Source organism: Apteryx mantelli, chromosome 19, assembly GCF_036417845.1.
Source record: "Apteryx mantelli isolate bAptMan1 chromosome 19, bAptMan1.hap1, whole genome shotgun sequence".
In the NCBI taxonomy this organism is placed as follows: Eukaryota; Metazoa; Chordata; class Aves; order Apterygiformes; family Apterygidae; genus Apteryx; species Apteryx mantelli.
In genome coordinates, this window is record NC_089996.1 from 13,087,703 (window position 1) to 13,105,788 (window position 18,086).

The window sequence follows — 18,086 nt, forward strand, 5'->3', positions numbered from 1 at the left end:
CCTCCTGGCACAGAGTTTGAATGCGATTCAGTTGTGAACACTGCATGTCACAGTCTGTAACTACAGGGTTCAAAGTCTCTTTTCATCTGGGCTGCCTTTATGGGGTGTATCTGTTTGTTAGACATGGGCTCTGTGCTGCTGCTTCTTGTAAAGAAAATGTGATCATTAAGTTGAATTACGATGGACATTAGTTTCCTTTTTCAGATTTAATGTATTCATGTAGTTCATGTCCACTGGCCCCTCAGCAGCTTGCAGGCTGGGTATGTAAATTGGTAGCTGCAGAGGATGACTGATCCATTAATGGGTGGAATTTGTTGCTCATAAAAATGAATGCATTTAATGTTGCATGGCAATGGTTTGCTTGAATTTTTAAGTTGCCTGAGGATATCTTACTTGGAATTCAGTGGTTCAGGCTATATTTGTTACAAAAACAATACAAGCAGAGAGGCCCTGTGGTTTCAGAAAGGTGGCTATTCTTTTGTGTATGAGTATCACTTACACTTTTTCTATATCAAATGTTATTCCAAAAAAGTGGTAAAAATTTGGAGCACAATGATACTTTAAAACAAAACATTTCAGTCCAAATGCTCTGTGTCCACAGAAATTTCTGTCTTCAGAGATCTCTTCAAATACTGTTCTTCAGGAAAAGCCAAGTTTTGTAGATAGATTTTCATTATTAGGCTTCCATGGAGGGGTGTAGGGGACTAAAAGGATTCAGTAGGCCATTAAAATAAGCACAGATCTGCCACTATGGGGTTTTAAACACAAGATGAAGTCCGGACCCCGCTGAAGGGGCCCCATTTGCTTCCTTTGGGCTCCATGCTAATTTCACGACTGATTTCAGAAGGGAAAGGACTTTCCCTGATCTTAATTTTACAATGTTTCTTTAAGCATGCAGACATGGAAATATTCGATTTCTTTTGCTAAGGATTTTATTAAAGAAAACTCACACAGTACACGTCCCTTCCTGGGAGAGCATTTATGTGGTGAATTTCATTTTTCGAGCACACGAGGTTGTTGCCATCGCTTGGATGTTGAGAGGCTGTGTTCTGAAATCATCATCACGTCTCACTTTTCCCTTAGCACTGTAAGATGAATTGCTTACTGCAAACCTGAAGGAAGGGGTGCCAGGGCTGAAGGGGCAGTAGCAAATATACAAAGAGAGTATCATAATTTGGACCATAAAGTTGTGTCAAGGAGAAAGGACTATCCAGGCTTGAATGATCCTTTTCCCTGAGGCTTCTATGACTTATTTTAACTTTTTTCTAAGGTGGAACGCTGGCTCCAAGACTTGCTAACAGCCAGTGTCTTTTCTGTATGAAAGAATACTTGGCTAACTAGCGTATTCCTTGGCCACAACCTCTCTAAATGCCGGTGATTCTGATCCAGCAGCGCTTGGTTGTGGAAAGTCCATTGTTATTGTAATGACGTACAACCCTGTGTACTGCATCCATCTCACCGACTGCTCTGTTCTCACAAAGGACTATCCCAGGGTTAGGCTGAGCAATGTCTCCTTTTGGCAGCCTGAAGAAATGACCGTGGTTCGGTGCGTTTCTGGGAAGGCGACTGAAGGGACCAGACTCGCCAGGTGGGCAGCAGGGACAGAACCACAGCAAAGGGCTGGTGTGGAGTGGCTGGGGGTGCAGGTGACATCTTCATAGTGCTTCTTCCCCGTGCCAGTGTTTGAGAAGCCTCAGAGGCAAACAGGTGTGTTTGGGTGTGATGTCTTGCCTCTGAAGTCAGCCAGTTGTGATTGCAGGGATTTGCAGTCTGCTATGTACTCTTGCTATAAGCCTCTCTCTTAATTTGTAAAAGCTGCTGTGTTTGTTTGAAGGGGCAACAGGCAAGAACGCAGGCAAAACCCAGCTGCTTTTCTTGGGGAGGCTTGGTTTCTCAAACAGGCACTGCCCAGGGTCCCTGGGAGCCTTATCTCAGGTCAGTGAATTCAGTGGCAGCTGGAGGTATTTGGCATCTCTGGGTATCAGTCACTGTTTGGGGCTGCAGAAGGCAGCGTCATGCTGCAGACACTTTGGCCAAGGAGCCCCAGGCCCAGTCCTGTGCTCTAACCACCAGCTCTTTTTCAGGGAGCTCTGCCTCGCTTTGCTTGGGCTGGACTGTATGCTCCCCTTCTTGGCCTGCGTAGCCTGGAGCAGGGAGACTGGGAGACACCTAGTTGTAGGCTCCCTCTTACAGTGAGCAATTGCCCCGTGAAAGGGCTCAACAAACAGCCAGAGACTGCAGAGAGCCCTGATCCCCCTTGATCACTGGAAGCCAGGAAGAGCCATCGCTTCCTTTGCTCTTGTCCTCCCAGTTGCCACTAGAACGGTCCCCAGTTCTGCAGCATGTCCTGTGCTGGGACGCGCTCGTGTGTGTGCTGGGCTGGTGGTGATGTGGCTCTCGGAGCAGCTCTGCTCATTGCTTCCTCTGGCTGCAGCTCCTCTCCCATAACCAGCACCCCGGCAGGCAGCAGGTGGAGCACAGCCAGGCTGGGGTGCTCTGCAGCCAGCTCCGGGCTCTGCATACAGCAGCCAGCTCGCGTGGCTCAGGGGAAAGGAATGGTAGGATGTGTAGGGCTGTAAGAGCCCTCGAGATATCCCCCGTCAGCCGCCACCACTGATCAAGGGTATCTAGACTGTCCCGTTGGTGCAGGAGGGATTCTCCCTTCAGCTTGTCTGCGCCCAGTGTCTGCAAGGCCTGGGAAGAGAGGTGTGAACGGAGAAACCGTTCACCAGCCCCTGTTTCTTTTGATAGCCCCGGCCGGCATTTTCTGAAATTGTTTTTAATTTAGCTGCCTCCAAACTCTGCTGGTAGAGGTGAGAGCTGGAGCAAGCAGTGCTGGTCCATTAAAATGGCCATATAATCTTCATTGCCCCAATAAAGACTAATATAAAGTAAAATGAATTCTTTTATACAGTGGGATAGGAGTGAATCTCATCTAAGCAGCCCCGTTTGTTGTCCTTGCCTGGCTTGCTACAACAAGTAGTTACGTATTCAGTGAGATTTCCTAGCGTAGGAGTGTCAAAGAAAGAGTGTGCTCTGTGTTCAAGATGGGCCTGGGCCATGGGAGTTGGAGCTGTTTGCTTTTCAGCTGCGTTCCCCCCTTGGTTGATAGGTGAAGAAGCTGACAGCCAGCTGACAGCTAACACAGGTATTTTGCTGGCATAGATGGTAACTGGCTTTGCTGTAAATCCCACTATTGCCTGAGTAATCTCATTTCTGAAGGTGGTTTCTGCTGAAATCTTTGTCTGTGGAATGAACTGAAAACTCTAGATCTCCCTCAGTGCTGGAGATATACCTGGACTCAGGGTGCAAATGCTTAAACCAGTGGCAGGTTTGTGCCTAGCCTACATGGGACAGAAATACTGCAGATCCCAAAGCAGCTTCACAGCTGGGCCACTGCTACTTCCTTTCGAGTGAGAAGGAGCAGGGAGGCCGACTCTGTCGTTGGCTTACATCCATCTCCCTAGGTACCCTAGATTTACTGTCCCATGCCTGCTTAAGTGTAGTAGTTTCTGCAGGGCTGAGCAAAGCTAAAAATCTTGCCTACATGTCTCCTGTCCAGCTCCTCTAAGTAGCTCAGTGTGATGAGCAGAGCCTGGTTATATCTGTTCTCCATCTGTCCCTTCCTCTCTCGTCTTTGCTGTCATTAATTGTTAGTGTCTGGCTTGAAAGATTGCCTCTTAGCATGGTGCTGATGGGATCTTTCCGCAGAGGATTAAGGCTGGAGTGGATTGACAGGAGACGGGTATCCTTGCTGTGGGACGTTTGCCAGTTGCGTGTGGGCTCAGTGCTGCTGCTCCTCCAGTTGCTCCAGTTCATGTCAGGACATCGGCAAGAGTTGGTGGCAGCTCCATTCCCTGCTCGCCGGGGGCGGTTGGCCAGTCGTGGCCTGGTGCATTGCGTACTTGGTTTGGGACAGGCCTCCCCTGCACCCAGCCACTGTTTGTGGCCTTTGTCAAGACTTTTAGTCTCTTTACATCAGCTGCATCATCCCATGGCAGGGTGATTCCATACCTGGCTCATTGGGTGGTTTCTGCTTGCAGACACAGCACTTTAAGCAGGGATGTGGGCAGCGATGACAGCATTGCAGGATGTGCTGGCAGTAGGAGCTGAGAAGTCATTTCTCATCTTACTGTAACATGCTCCCTAGGTGGCTAATGTATCCGTAAATCACACAAGTGCTTTCCTGTAGCTTTGCTTGCTTTTCCTTTACCGCCTCGGCTGCCAGGATTTCCTGGGACACAGATCTTAGCTCTTGGCAAAAGCACAGCCTCCTTCGCTTGTAACGATACTTAGTCTGTTTTTTCAGTGTCCTGGAGTGTAGCCAAGGGCCACGCTATGCTCACTGAGTCCAGGGCCTGAGATACGATATTTCTTTTTACTCACTTGGTTTGCCACCTGTGGAGCCTGTGTTTTTTCTGTATGTGTACAGGGAACACAGGGGAATCCCTTTGCATTTAGGAAGGTAGGAGTTTCCCCTTACCTTGCTGATCCTCTGCTCACCTGCTCCCTCATCAGGTCCTAACAAGTCCCAGGAGACCTTTGTTACTGTTCACAAGGGTGATAGGTGTCCTGCAGTAACCAAAGGGTGTCCTTTGCCTTGCAAGGACAATCCAGGGCCTGGAGGCACAATTACTCCTTGCTGCCAGTAGCATGTCTGATGACTCTTCCTTCATAGTTAGGACAGATTGGCAGAAACTTTCTGTGCTTTGAGGATATCACACCGGGGAGGATTTCTATGTGTGTTGGTGCTAGCTAGAGCTGTTGCAAAAATGTCTTATTCCTTCTCTCAGTCTAAACGAAAGCCTTGAATCTAATCTGTCTCAAACTTTAAGTCTCAAAGATAGCCAAGTCCAGATGGAGCAAATCCAGTAGTTTACACCAAAGGGCTTAATTTTGTGGGGTTCTTGGAGGGAGTGTTAAAAGACAATCACAAAGTTTAGAAGCATTGCTGGATTTATTTATTTTTTTTTTTTAAGTGAAAATTCCACTGGCTGGTATTCCCCTGTCACTTTAAGCCATTTGTGATAACAATTTTCTTTCTTTCATTAAAACTATTTTTATCCTGGCTCATGAGACTGTGCATGTATAAATTAAAGCACTGCTTGTTATTTCCTCGCCCATCCCATCCATTCCTCATCCCCAAATCCTTTCAACTCTCCCCAGCGCTCCCCCCCTTCCCTCCCCAGCTTGTCTTGAAGGGCTGGGAAAGCCGGCGCTGGCGCATTGTGTTGCCTGTCTGATTGTTGTGGGGTTGTGTTTGTGTGGGGAAGGTCACGAGACAAAAAGACCACCAGGCAGCGATGGGCGGGGGGCGTTCAGTCCCCCTCCATTCAGCCCTTGTGGCAATGGGTGGGAAGGGTCTTGTTTGCATGACAGGATTTAAGGGGGCGATTGCTTTTTGTTTAGGTTTATTCCACGGCTGCTGCGTGGGCCCTGGAGGGCTACAACAAAAGTAGAGCATATATATGAGATTCATGGGGCTGAAGCATGCTGAGATAACCAAGAGACAGAGCGATCAGGGCTGGAGTGACTGAGCCAGAGCCAGCCACTGTGCGCTTGCAGCCTGGAGGCTGCCTGCGGTTGCTCTGGACGGGGCGTTTGTGCTCTGTCCAGACTTGGCTCGTGTAGGAGCTCTGCTTGGGTGTCTGAATCCTGTGGACTGAGATGCTTAGCTGGACGAATGCTACGGAAGTTTTTCTGTCTATGGGATGAAGGTTGTAATGCAGGGGACAGCTCCGTGGATCTGCCATAGCGGCCACACTTTCCAGAATATTTTTGAGGCTTCCAGCCAGCGACTTTTATATGCAGCGTCTGTCGCCTTCCTTGCCATCAGCTCTACGCTTCTCCTTCCGAGAGCATCTGTAGGTTTAAACAGGACTCCCTTCCTCATCATCCCTCTGAGAAGCTGAGCTGCTGCCTCTCAGCCCAGCCTTCCCGTCACCCCCCATCCTTAGAAAGCAGCTCAGTTGATGTTTGCTGCTGGTGTGTACAAAGCCAAACATTGTCAGGAGCTTACTGTAACTGTCCCAATTACCCCGAGTTCATTTGCATAAGAAGACTGATCAGCCTGTGGTTGTGGCTCTGCCGTGGCTGTCTGTTATGGGACATCTAGATTTGGGGACCGGGAAAGAACTGGGCTTCCCAGTTTGGTTGCGGGATGGGGAAGGGAGTGACAGTTTGATCCTTCCAGCAGGTGCTCCAGCAGCCCCTTCCGGAAGAAGGATGACTTGTCGGCTCCCTGCTGCAGACAGCGTAGGTCTGTCTGATAGAGTGGGAATGGTTGCCAGTTTCCTGGGGCTGCCGATTCAAGTCACCCCAAGAAGAGGGGCTTTTCCTGCCAGCTGCCTTTCTTAACAGGGTCCCTGGGCTTCTACCTGTCCCATCTAAGTAAATCCTTCTTCTGAATAGCACCTTTTTTTAAAAAAAAAGTAGATATTGACCCTGCTTGAATGCTTGTAGACTTAGCAGTGCCCTGCCTTGGGTTGTCACTTCCCTCAGGCACATGTAACTTCTTCTCATGTTTGGATTTCTTCCAGGGAACTAGTTGTTCCTGCAGGCAGGCACTAAAGGAAGAGGAAAGCTGATGGGATGAAGCTCAAATACAAGTCAGGAAGGAGGCTGAAATGGTATGATCTCTCAACCCAAAGCGACAGCTAGTGCTGTTAGGCAGGGCTTGCTCGCCCTGCAGCAGCTGCACAGCGTACGTTCCTTTCACTGCATTGAGAATGATTCATATCGTCTCTCCCTTCACCCCAGTCCCATATGTAACGTGATCTGCCCGAGTCCAGTCTGGCAGATGGAAGAGCAAGACGCTCTTCTATTTGCAGTTACGGTTCTTCCTGGGCTCAACTGTGCTGCAAAGTTGCAATGTTCCAGTTTGTCAGCTTTGGCAGGGCAGCCCCTCTAGAGACCCTCGCAGCCCCTGTGCCACCTGCATGTGTGTATACCTGCATGTGTGTGCACACGCACATGCGCACTGATCCCTTCATCTCACTGCTGTTCCCAGAAGAAACTCTCGCTTGTACATCCTTCCTTGCTGCCTGTGGATATCACCAAGCTTAGTGCATTTCCTGGAGGTGCTTTGACCTTTGCTCTTTCTTGACCCCTCCTTAAAAATCTCCCCTCTAGCAATTGGCACTTTCTAATTTTTACTGGTCAGTTATTAGGTGGCAGTGTAGGAGTGCTTCATGGGGTGGCTGGAGCACAGGCAGCTCATCTCAGCTACAGTAGTATTTTAAGTCTCTCGCATCTTTGGGTGAGTTACTTGGCCTCTCTGCTTTGGTTTCCTAATGCATAAAGTGGCACTCTGTTTACTGAGCTGACAGTGGTGGTACCACTGTGGATCATGAAGAGCACAAATTATCCTTGCAAAATGCAGTATGTCCTAGAGACCTGATTCCTAATGGCCAGTTCCCAAATCCCTGTCCTACATTTATGGACCTCTTTGAAATGGACTGATGATCAGCTCAGATCTCTCAGGAGCTCCTTTGCTGTTCCATTAAAAAAATAAAAATACTCTCATCTTTTCTCAGATGAGTCACTTCTTGTGCTCTGATTCCAGGGTGCTTGCCTTTGTTTGCTTAAAATTAGCTGCACTGATCTTTAACGTGGTTGGTGCAAGAAGCATCAAATAAGCAAGAGAGGCAGAACCAGAGCCTCAAGCTGAGGCACACATGGACCCCTCATTGTTCCTCTAGCAACACTTTAAAGAACAGTTTAAATGTTTGACTTCCACAATGTGCTGAAAAGGCAGAGCAGAGTCAGGTCTTAGATTTAAATTTGTTTTCCTTTCCATTGTATTTGTTTTTGAGGGCCGTGTTCTCCCTTCTGCTCTATTTCTCTGACCTCTTATTTTGGCTGGAGTGACAGTGGAGTCTATTTATGAGCTCCAGAAACTGAATTAGCTTTTAAAGGTTGTTTCTGACAAATATGGAAGATTTTCTGAGCATGAAGTAAAGGGCCATGATTTAAGGCCTTATGCTATCCCTCACAGGGTGAGTCACTGTATCTTTTGCCTTGCAGTTGGGAAAATAAGATTTGGCACAAGATCACGTAGAGGGTGACTGATAGACCTAGGGGAATTATTGATGCCTTGACCTATCTAAACCTGCACACCTGAAAGGGAGAGGAGTTGATTCAGTTTTTGGCTCTGCCAGTGAGCTTTGAGACCCTGAATAAGCTGCTTCCTGTCTATGCACCTCAGTTTCCCCAGCACTGAAAAGGATGGAAGTGGGTGAATAATGGATTGAGAGTTTTGTTGGCAATTCTCCCCAGAATTGGAAAAATGTGTTATGTTTCCCTTTCAGCAAAATATTTTATTAGACCTGAGCCAAATCATCTGGGCACTTTTAACATAAAAAAAAAAATCAAATGAAAAGTTTCTAATGAAACATTTTGAAAATGGTGATGCCTGGTGTTCTGAGCTTGTAGAATTTGGAGGAATTTCTTCTAAACAATCAATGTGCAAAACTAAGACAAGTTCACAAGAAAGTTTTGGTGTGACTGAAATCTCCAGGTTTTTGCTTGGAAAAGTTTTGTTTTGAAGAATTTATCCTGGCTTTAGAAATGGGTGAAAAGTTTTGTAAATAACACTGATGATAAGCAATGTTATACATGTAAACTGCATCTTATCCCACACTTGTGGCAACATTGCACTTGCATCTCGCAGGCTGCCCCCTTGTAATTACAAGGTGCTTCATCCCATCAGCTGTTTCTGTGCCCTTGGCTCAGTTTTGCTACAAGTCTCTTTAATGGGGGCTGGGTGGCCTTTGGGGCTGTTGTTCGAGTTGCTCTGGGTTCATGAGAATTTGGTGACTGGGAGCAGAGAAGGTGCCTGACGGTGGAGAGATTATAAAGGGACAGAAGATGGTAACACTGTCTGCTCTGGGCAGCTTTTCTGCTTGTGGATTAAAGCTCATGCTGTGTTACTTGTCTTTCTCTCCAAGGCCGTGTCGAGTCCACGTGGGAGGCTATTCTGTCTGCGCTGTTTCACTTTGTGCCACTCCGCTCTCTCTTTGCTTCATTTCTCCTCCCTCTTTCTCCTTCCATTCAAGCAGCATCTTTCACTCTTCCCCATTCAGGTCCGTCTTTGCTCTCTGCCCCATGTAAAACTGCTGTGCCCTCACTACCATTCATCACCTTCTGCTCATTCACATCCCTGCTTGCCTTTCTCCATTCATCCAGGCTTCCCTCAGCCAGTCCGGACTGTCCTCTCCTCCGGCCCCGTCCGCAGCCCTCCCTTTGTGCCTTTGCGCTCCCTTCTCCGCAGCCATCCGACGTGCAGCAGTCTGCAGTGCGCTCTGTGAGGATGCTCTGCTAGAAGTTGGCCCAGTTGATGGGCTAATTAATCCCCTCTGGAAGGCTGGTGGGATTCTTTGGGGTGGCTTTCTCTCTCTAGTTACACGCTACAGGTGAGAAGACTTTTTCCCAGCCCTCTTTTCCTCCCTGGAGATGCAGCCTGGTACATGAATAGGAAGAGTATTGGGGTCTGCTAGCCTTCCTTTTCTCTCTGGTCTTTCCGCCTCCCCTCCTGGTTCATTTCCCCTCGTTTTAAGCTGTTGCAGCCCTCAGGCGACTCCTTGGGGAGGCACTTTGAAGTTCTCACTCCTGAGGAACGTAACGTGCTCTCTCTGAAGATGTGTAGCTCTCTAATTATGGTTGTTACCTGTGACTTCTCTGCTTCCTTCTAATCAGCTGCATTTGGGCCATTTGGTGCTGGGACCATATCAGTTTTGGAAAGCCATCTCTGCACTTGGATATGTGATTTAAGTGTCTCCCAGCAAATAGAGCTTGTGAATGGCAGTAGCCAGGGCTTGTCGCTTCTAAGTCTCAATGCAGCCACGACCCTGTGCTGGTGGTGGGGACACAGCAACATGGACCCACGGTACTCGGTGAAGATCCCACAGCCTGCTGCACACCTCATGCCCTACAGCTCAAACCCATGCTGGCAGCGTGCAGTTATCACCCAGGCCTACTGAAGGAGCAGGTCTCTCTGCTGCAGCGTGGCAGGAAAACTAACAGGGAGGTCTGCTTGCCTGTGGGTGCCCGTGGGACTGCGCCTTTGAGTGGCAAAACTACGTTTGGACCAGTTTGTTCAAGTAAAAGGGGAATATCAGAGTTCGGGAAGAGCACACAGGCTTGTTAGAGGAAGCAGGTACTTTTAGAAGCATGTGTGAGCCCTGTACACAGGAGAAACCTGATTAGTTCAGTAAAGGAGGCAGAAATGCGGTAGAGGCAGGCGAGGAGAGTGGCTCTCTGGGTGAGCAAGGGTTTGACTGACGGGAGAAGCGCTTTGTCGTGTGGGAGGCTGTGACGGGGGTACCTACTGCTCTTCCTGAGGCAACGAGGAGCCCTGATAGCGCTCAGCCGGGGCTGGACTCTGTGAGGACTTGTCAGTGCTGCAGGAAGGAGCCTTTCCCCTGACAGCTGTTTGAAAAGGGAATTTCAAGCCGAGCTGTGGTGCAGTTTACTGTCAGGCTGGTGAGTGTGTAAAGGGGATTCCTGATTCACCGTGCCCGGGCCACACTGTGGCGTGAGACCTGCAGGGCACAGCTGGCTGGAGCCCAAGGCCAGCGCTGCCTTTGCGGTTGCCTGCGAGGAGAACTGCTCGGTGCTCGAGCTGTGAGGCTTGTGCTGGGAAGCTGCGTCCTGGGTGACTCCAGGCAAGTTACTTGACCTTTCCAGCAGCCCTTTAAAAGGAGCTCAGGTTCCTGCACCAGCTCAGCCTTACGTGTTCCTTCCTGTGTTTTGCACTTCTTCACCAGTGAAGCCAGAGTCCGCTTGGCCTCACGGGGCGCCTGTGTTGGTGTTTGAGACACGGGAGCAGCAGGATCTGTGACTTTTTGGAGTGTTAATGCTGCAAGGAGCAGCAGCAGACCCCGAGCAGGGCTGTGCTGGGCACCAGGACCAAGGTTTCAGCACTAACAGGGTCCTTGGTGAACACTCTTGTGAGGGATGGATCTGCCCAGCAGGCTGGGTCCTACTGTGGGTCTAGACTGGAGGTGCTGGGGGATGTGAATAATAAATGATCTGGAATAGTGTTTACAAAATAATCACTCAAATAAGCAGATTGAATGGATCATTTTAGGTTGGTTGGTTTGTTTTGGTTTAAATTGTGGCAGACAGTATAAAAATATATTTGTAGAAGAATGAACTGGACAGCATTTCCTTCAATGAAGTTAGTTGCATTCCTGTTGCAGAGTAGAGTCTTCATTAAATCATGATTTGCCTTAAAACTTCTCACAAGTTTTGTGTCTGTTTGACAAACTGTGTCAAAGAGAAGAGAACTCTGGAAACTTTGTGCCCTTGCCTTGTGTTTGTCCCTCCTGGTACCCTTACTCACTTGCTCTCAAGTGTTAAATGATACAGATAAGAATAATTAATGGTGCCAGCTCCGGGCTCCCTGTAGAACCAGCCTGTCTGAAGTACTTGGAGGTGCTTCTGTCGTAGCAGCGTAACTCCAGGTACCCGGGAGGTGTCACAGGGACTCGTGTGGTACTTCTGTCTCCTCTTTGTGAGGCTGACGTTGCCATTCAGTCCAGTTCAGCTTGGAAAGCAGAGGAGCTTCTTCGGTAGTTTCTAGTCCCCATGGCTGAGCAAAGCCAGATGTAAGAATCAGTGCAAGTTCAGTATGCTTCCCAGTCTGTTTAGTGTGAGTCTTGCTCTGCGGTGGTTGTTTTAACCAGAAGCATGGTTTGGATCCCAGTATAGGTTGGACCTTCTTGTCATACATGTGTTAGGGCAGATGTTAGTTGAAGCTTTAAAACTGTATGTTTAGTTTATTTTTTTCTAAGCCCTGAGGCCTTGCAATCAGGTCAGAAGAGAATTGCTGGGATTGTCTAGTCTCTCATAACGAAGGCCAGAGGATTTTCTGAGCGGACTTCTGCCTCTCCTGGGCCCTACCTCATCTCCTAGGAAAACCTACAGTTCAATTTAAAAACTTCTGATGAAGTAAGTGTGCTGTTTCAGTTGTTAATAGTAAAAACAATCACCTTATTCTAATCCGAAGCTGTCCAACTTCGACCTCTAGCTCCTAGATGTGGTTATACCTTTGTCAGAGCGAAGAGTCCTCTGCTGCCAAATTCCTGTTCCCCGTGAGGGTTGTTCTGGACAGTGATCAAGTCATTGCTTAACCTTCCCTTTCATAAGCTAAATGAATTGATCCTGTCAGTGGAGCCAGTCAGACTATACTAGTAGCACTGAAGTGCCAAAGACAGAGGTAATGTCACCTCATTTACAAACCTGCAGGTCTCATTTCCTTTTTTGAAGGCAGTGTTACCTTGAGAGCACTCAGAGTCAGAGTAACAAATGACAAGGTTCTTTCCCCAGAGTGTCTGCTTCTGAAGATGGCATTCCCCATCCTGTATGCTGGCCGGCATTCTTGGCTCCTGGCCACATGGCTTTCTATTTGTTTTTACAGCAATATGTATTGTTTGCAAGCATTCAGCTTTACTAAAAGACCCAGCTTGTCCTTGCGTTACTTGCTGCTTTTGCTCATTGTGAGCATTATGCACAGTTATCTTATACTTTCTAGCAAGTCCGGAGGCAAGAGTGAATTCTCATGGGACCCCATTAGTAACATCTCCATGTGATGGTAGCTCTATAGATTAGTTTTATTTTTTGAGACCTGTCAAATAGCCATTTTTTAGCATGTTGAATGTGTGTCAGGCTGAGTTTGTGTCCCTGTAAGTCCTGAAATACAATGTTGTCTGGTGATGTCAGATGCCTTGCAGAAACTGGTTATATCGATGATCTCATCTTACAGTCTGCACCAAGCTTATATTCTCATCCAAATTGTATCAGTTTAATATAATCTATTTTCTGTAACCCCTGCTGACTGATATTAGACCAGTCCTCCTTTAATTACACATTACTCAGTATCAGTCATCTGGTCATTTGCTCTGGGTTGCTATCAGGCTGACAGGCCTGCTTGTCCTTTTAAATTCTTGTCATGGCCCTGCAGTTTTGGGAGTGCTGGGGGTGCCTCTCTGTATCCCTCACTGCGCTTGGACAGGCCCTGGAGCTTTGGAACATGGCAGGAAAGGCTGCACCGCTGATTCAAAGCTGGAAGAAAGGTAGAAGGTGGATTTTGATGTTCCCTCAGTGTTCCTGGACTTGCAGAAAATTGGTATTAGTGTTGGCTTTTAAAATCTGCTGGATACAAGTTATCCAGACCTGCTGATTCAAAACTATCTAACTTTAGCAGGTGCTGGGTCATGTCCTCCAGAGTTACTATTGGGACAGAAAGTGTACATCATCATATGATAGAGATAGTTCATTGGGCTTTTGTCCAAATGCAGAACAGAAACATTTTGACTACTCCTGACATTTTTTGCATCGGTACTGCCTATGCTGCTTTTTCTAGCTAATATTGAACAAAAAGCCTGGTTTGAATGGGGAAACTTGGCTGCCTTGTCTGTACCAGCAGGGACTCTGCTGTAACAGGAGACATTGTCAGTAGTGGAGAATTTTCCAGAAATGCTTGTCCACATTTAGTTAACCTGGGGGTAAGCAGGAACCTGACTGCAGGAGCTTGGTGTGAAATAAAGCTCCAACTGAACAGCTATTCTGATATATATATTTTTAATTTCCTCATAACACTAGTGATTAGAGCCTGTTTGTCTCCAGACTGTGAGGTTGACTCTGTTGATGTTATGCCTTCAAAATAAAATGCAATAACCCAAATAAATGCAGTAATCCACCCAGACTGTATTGCATTTCAGCTGGGAAGGAAGGGGGTTTCCCATTATGTCCCCTTACCATGTGGAAGCCTTGAGAGATTTAATTAATGTTTGTACAGAATTTTGAGATTTTCTAGTAAAAAACAACTGAAAAGTCCTAAACAATGATTAGGTGGTGGTAACAAATGAGAATATTGGGCATCAGGGTAGTAGAGATCTTGCTGGTGTTCAGCTTTTGATATTTGATGCCTTGCACCATTCAAATGAAAAGTGGGTTTTATTTTAATTAGACTGCAGAACTCATTGCCTCGGGAGGTTTCTGAGCCCTAAAACCTTGAGGAATTCAAAAGGGAGAGCGAGAGATTGGGCATATATGCATATAACAATGTCTGGGCCAGTGCTGACAAGAAGATCTGGAAGGAGCATTAAACCTCTTGTCTCAGGATTTTAGGAAAGGTCTTAACTGTTAGAGTGGGTTTGGTTGTGGCAGTCACTACGTGATGTCTTGGAGGCTTTACCTTGTCTACAATTTCAGAAATGTGCCAGTAGTTCAGTAAGTTGCAGAGTCTCTTCTGGTTTTCAACATGCTCAAAGAGATTTCATTCATTGCTGCTGCTGTCTATTGTAGTAACACCTAGAAATCCGTACTAGTATTAAGGTCCTGTTTTTTACAACGAGTGGAACTTTAGACCTAGACCAGACAAGCAGAGCATGGGAAGAGAGACAGCCATGCCTGAGGTCACGCAGTTAGTCAGCACCAGAGTTGGGCTGGTAATGCAAGATTTATGACTCGTCAGTCTGGGCCTTAACCTGCCCTGCCTGTCCAGCCTGTTGCTGCAGCTGAGGATGTCTATCCAGCAAAGCGTGCAATGTGCCCAGTGCTGGATCAGGATTAAAGAATGTATTTCCACTAAAAAAATAAAATCCCTTTCTAGAGTGCCTCAGCTTCTTTCCATTAAACTTAATGCACTTGCATAAATAATAGAAGAGGAAGAAGCAGAGCTGGAGAAGGCTCAGTCTATAAACATGTCTCTTCATATTAAGACTTGCGGCAGGATGGAGGGGATCTCCTGCCATCCACACTGTCTCGTTAATCGTGTAATTATCTCCCTCATTTTCAGTGCCGCATCTCCTTCATCATCAGTGCTGCTGCTGATGGAGCTTCTATTTACCCTGGCTTCTCTTTGGAGAGCAGCTTTGGCTTCAAAGCCAGCACAGTGGCATATTTTGAATAATTTAGTTCCGGGTGGCTTGAACACTGTGTTCAATCCAATTTCCCAGCCGAGACTGGAGGCTGATTCGTGTGAGTGTCCTGCCAGGAGGCTGATCGGGAGAGATGCAGTGGGATTGCTCAGAGTGGTGGGTCATCGAGACAGCAGAGGACTGAAAGCTGGTTCGACAGGTCCTGTGAGTGTATCTCGGCTCTCTCCTTCTTTCCTGTTGTAGTGCCTTAGCATGGACTTGCAGCAAGAAACCCATAGGCAGAGGAAGGATATGGGAGAGATTCATGTTTAAAAATGTGCTTGGAGCCAGGAAACATGGGTTAGGGTAGCCAGCTGGGTGTGATAGACTTCCCCAGCAAGCTGTGAGTCACAACTTCCATGGGTCTCTGAAGGCAAGATTGTTTGGCCTGTTGTAGCACTGTGGTGGCTTGGATCAGGATCTAAACCTCTACAGAACTGGGAAAGTGAGGGCAGGGGACCAACGTGGAGTCCAGCTGCTGGGCCCCTGACTCAGCCTTGACTGGATTTGCTTTTGAAAAGGCTGATAAGTCTCTGCATGTGAAACCTTGGGAGAAGGCCAGTTCTGTTTGTGTTGTTTGGTCTCATGGCTCACTAATCACCCTTTGCTGTTGTAACCATCATCCAGTCAGGCTCTGCAAGCGCTCCACAGCCCTCGCAGCGCTGGATCACATGGGCACAGATATGTCGCTTCCACCTTACAGATGGAGAAATCAAGGCACTGCAAGAGGTGCCTGGGCTCACTCTGCAAATCTTGGCAGTACTAAGAACTGAACCTGAGCCCAAAGCCATCTTTCCTGTCTGCCTAACAACTGAGCAGTGGTGCACTCCTGAATCTTTTTATTGTCCTATTCATGTCCAATTAGTGCTTCCACTGCTTGTCTAGATGAAGTGCTTTTGCAGAAGGTAACAGCAGATGGTAGTAATGTGGGTCCCTTCCTTGTCTCTGCGCCTGAGACAGCAGAAGAAATAAATTAGATCAGAAATGCCTCTACAGATTGGCCAGCTGGCTCATGAGCCCAGCCCTTGAGGCTACTCTGGTCTTCGAGGAAAAGGGAATCTTAGACCAGTTCCAGCTCCACTTAGCCATGTGCTGCACTCGCAGAGAGGCGTACCCGATGCCAGGTGATGGGCCATCTGTTCTGCAAATGCCTCTCTGCCCAAGCAAGTGCTGAGCAAGTTAGTGCTCTGTGCTCCTCACAGCCACTTCCCCAGGAAGTGGGTGCTGTGCGGGGACCCTGCCTGGTGAGTTAGTGAGGGTATTTCCTCAGTGCTTACATGTGACCTGGCTTTTGAGAGCTGGGTGGTGTTTCCAGCCTTCAGGTTCACCTCGGGTCAAAGCAATCTAACACGCACTAAAAGTACAGCTGGAGAGCCCTTAATCACTTAATGCCGTCTGGGCAGTGGTAGGTAAATTCATTATTTACAGGGGAAGAGAGTGTGCGTCAGTGGAGCCAGTGCTAATGTTTTGCTGCACATGTTCAAGCGGCTCAGATTAGGTGACTCTCTTAATAGTGAGAGACTGGACTTTGAGATGGAGGAGTGGGCATCTTACTTTTGACTGCTTTTTGGAGAAGGCTGGCCTTCGTCTTTTCTGGATCAAGGTTTCTTCTCTCATACTCACCTCCTGCTATCAGAAGAGAGAGCAGGATCTTTAAGCTACTGGGAAGGTCATCACCAGCAGACAGTGATGAAACTCCTGTTACAACAGCCCCTGCTTTTTGCCCTCTCATTTGGATTATAAGGCAGGCTTTGATCTTCTGCCTTGTCATTCCTTTAATCTTCATCAAAGCAGCAAATGCTATATATCCTGCCATCACATACAATAATAATAATAATAATAAATAAAATTCCAGGTGGGCTTTCACTGGCTCCCAGCATGCCTCCAGAGACTGGGGAAAGGGAATGGGCTCTGGTATGATGTACAATTATCTTGCGGAGGATTTCAGTTTCTGTCTTAGATGTTTTTTCAGCTTGGACTAGGAGTCTGTGGATCAATGTATTGACTTGGAGACTCTTGATTTAACTACAAGGTGACCCTCGAGGCTGGAGATGGTCTGGGAGTTTTCAAGGCATGTTCGTTTCCCTGGATTGCAGAGACTGTGCCATCTAATGGTTTGAGTTCAAATCCAGCAAGGACCAAAGCTGGCATCTGAAATCCTCTGAGATGAAGAGGTTTCGCATGTGATTAACTCCACTTTTCCAGTAGCGGTTGTGGGAAGAGACCAACATGTGAACAAGAAGCAGGCCTACTATTGACAGCTCCTCTCCAGTGGGAGATAAGGCAGGAGTTGTCATTTCCACATGACAAGAGGGGAAGCTGAAGCTTAAGACTATTTATTTGCAGAATCTGCCTCCTAGTCTGGAGTAGAACTGGTGTCAGTGCCAGAAAGCCTGACTGCCAGGCCAGTCTCTCCCAGAACTGAGGACGCCACTGAACCCTAGAACAATTTAGGTTCGAAGAGAGTGATCCAACGTAGAGCCAACTTCCGAGTTAGATCAGGTTGCTCCGGGCCTTGCCCATTGCTAAGGCAATTTATGGCTTTCCTCATGTCAAGACAAAGCCCCTACAATGTGGGAAACCAAGGGAGGTGGCAAATTCTTTGTTCCTCGGACAGTTCTACAATCCCAAGCCAACTAAGGATTCCCACCTCATGCCCAGTTCAGCTGTTGACTCTCCAGCTGCTCTCATCCCCCAGCGGACTGCTTGCCATGTGGGAGAGGAGCAGCCGGCTGCATTATGTGAAGCGTCTGCCTTTTCCCAAGATATCCATTGTCTGCCCACAGCATCAGCCTCCACCCTACTTACTCACTCAGCCATGGCTGATGTGTCTTTAATTAAAGAGGAGGAATAATCTGAGATTTCATATTCTTTTCACTACCCTTCCTATTTCTGTCAAAATTTGTGGCCCGCTCACCTTATTTTTTGTCTTGCCATTTTGCTGTGGTATCTTCACTTGATGGGACATTTGCTCCAAAACAAAGAAGGAATAGGCAAATAATAGCTTGTTTGGGGCTGAGGAATTAGTATCCTGGGTCAGATGGCTGCTATGGTCATTAACATGTTTACATTTTTGCTTAAGAGCCTGCTTGAGGATCAAGGGAGTTAAGGGTGATAGTCATTTAAATGCAGAGGAAACCTTGCATGAAATTGCCGTTAGTG

The 18,086-nt window shown here is 47.5% G+C and overlaps 1 protein-coding gene across 1 annotated transcript in view; it reads left to right on the forward strand.

The window, feature by feature from the left end:
• Positions 1-18,086, forward strand: part of RHBDL3 (rhomboid like 3) — a 64,943-nt gene that overhangs the window by 16,396 nt on the left and 30,461 nt on the right. Inside the window, 1 exon segment of the mRNA XM_067308323.1 lies at positions 6,540-6,629. Coding sequence (XP_067164424.1) covers positions 6,540-6,629 — 90 coding nt within the window.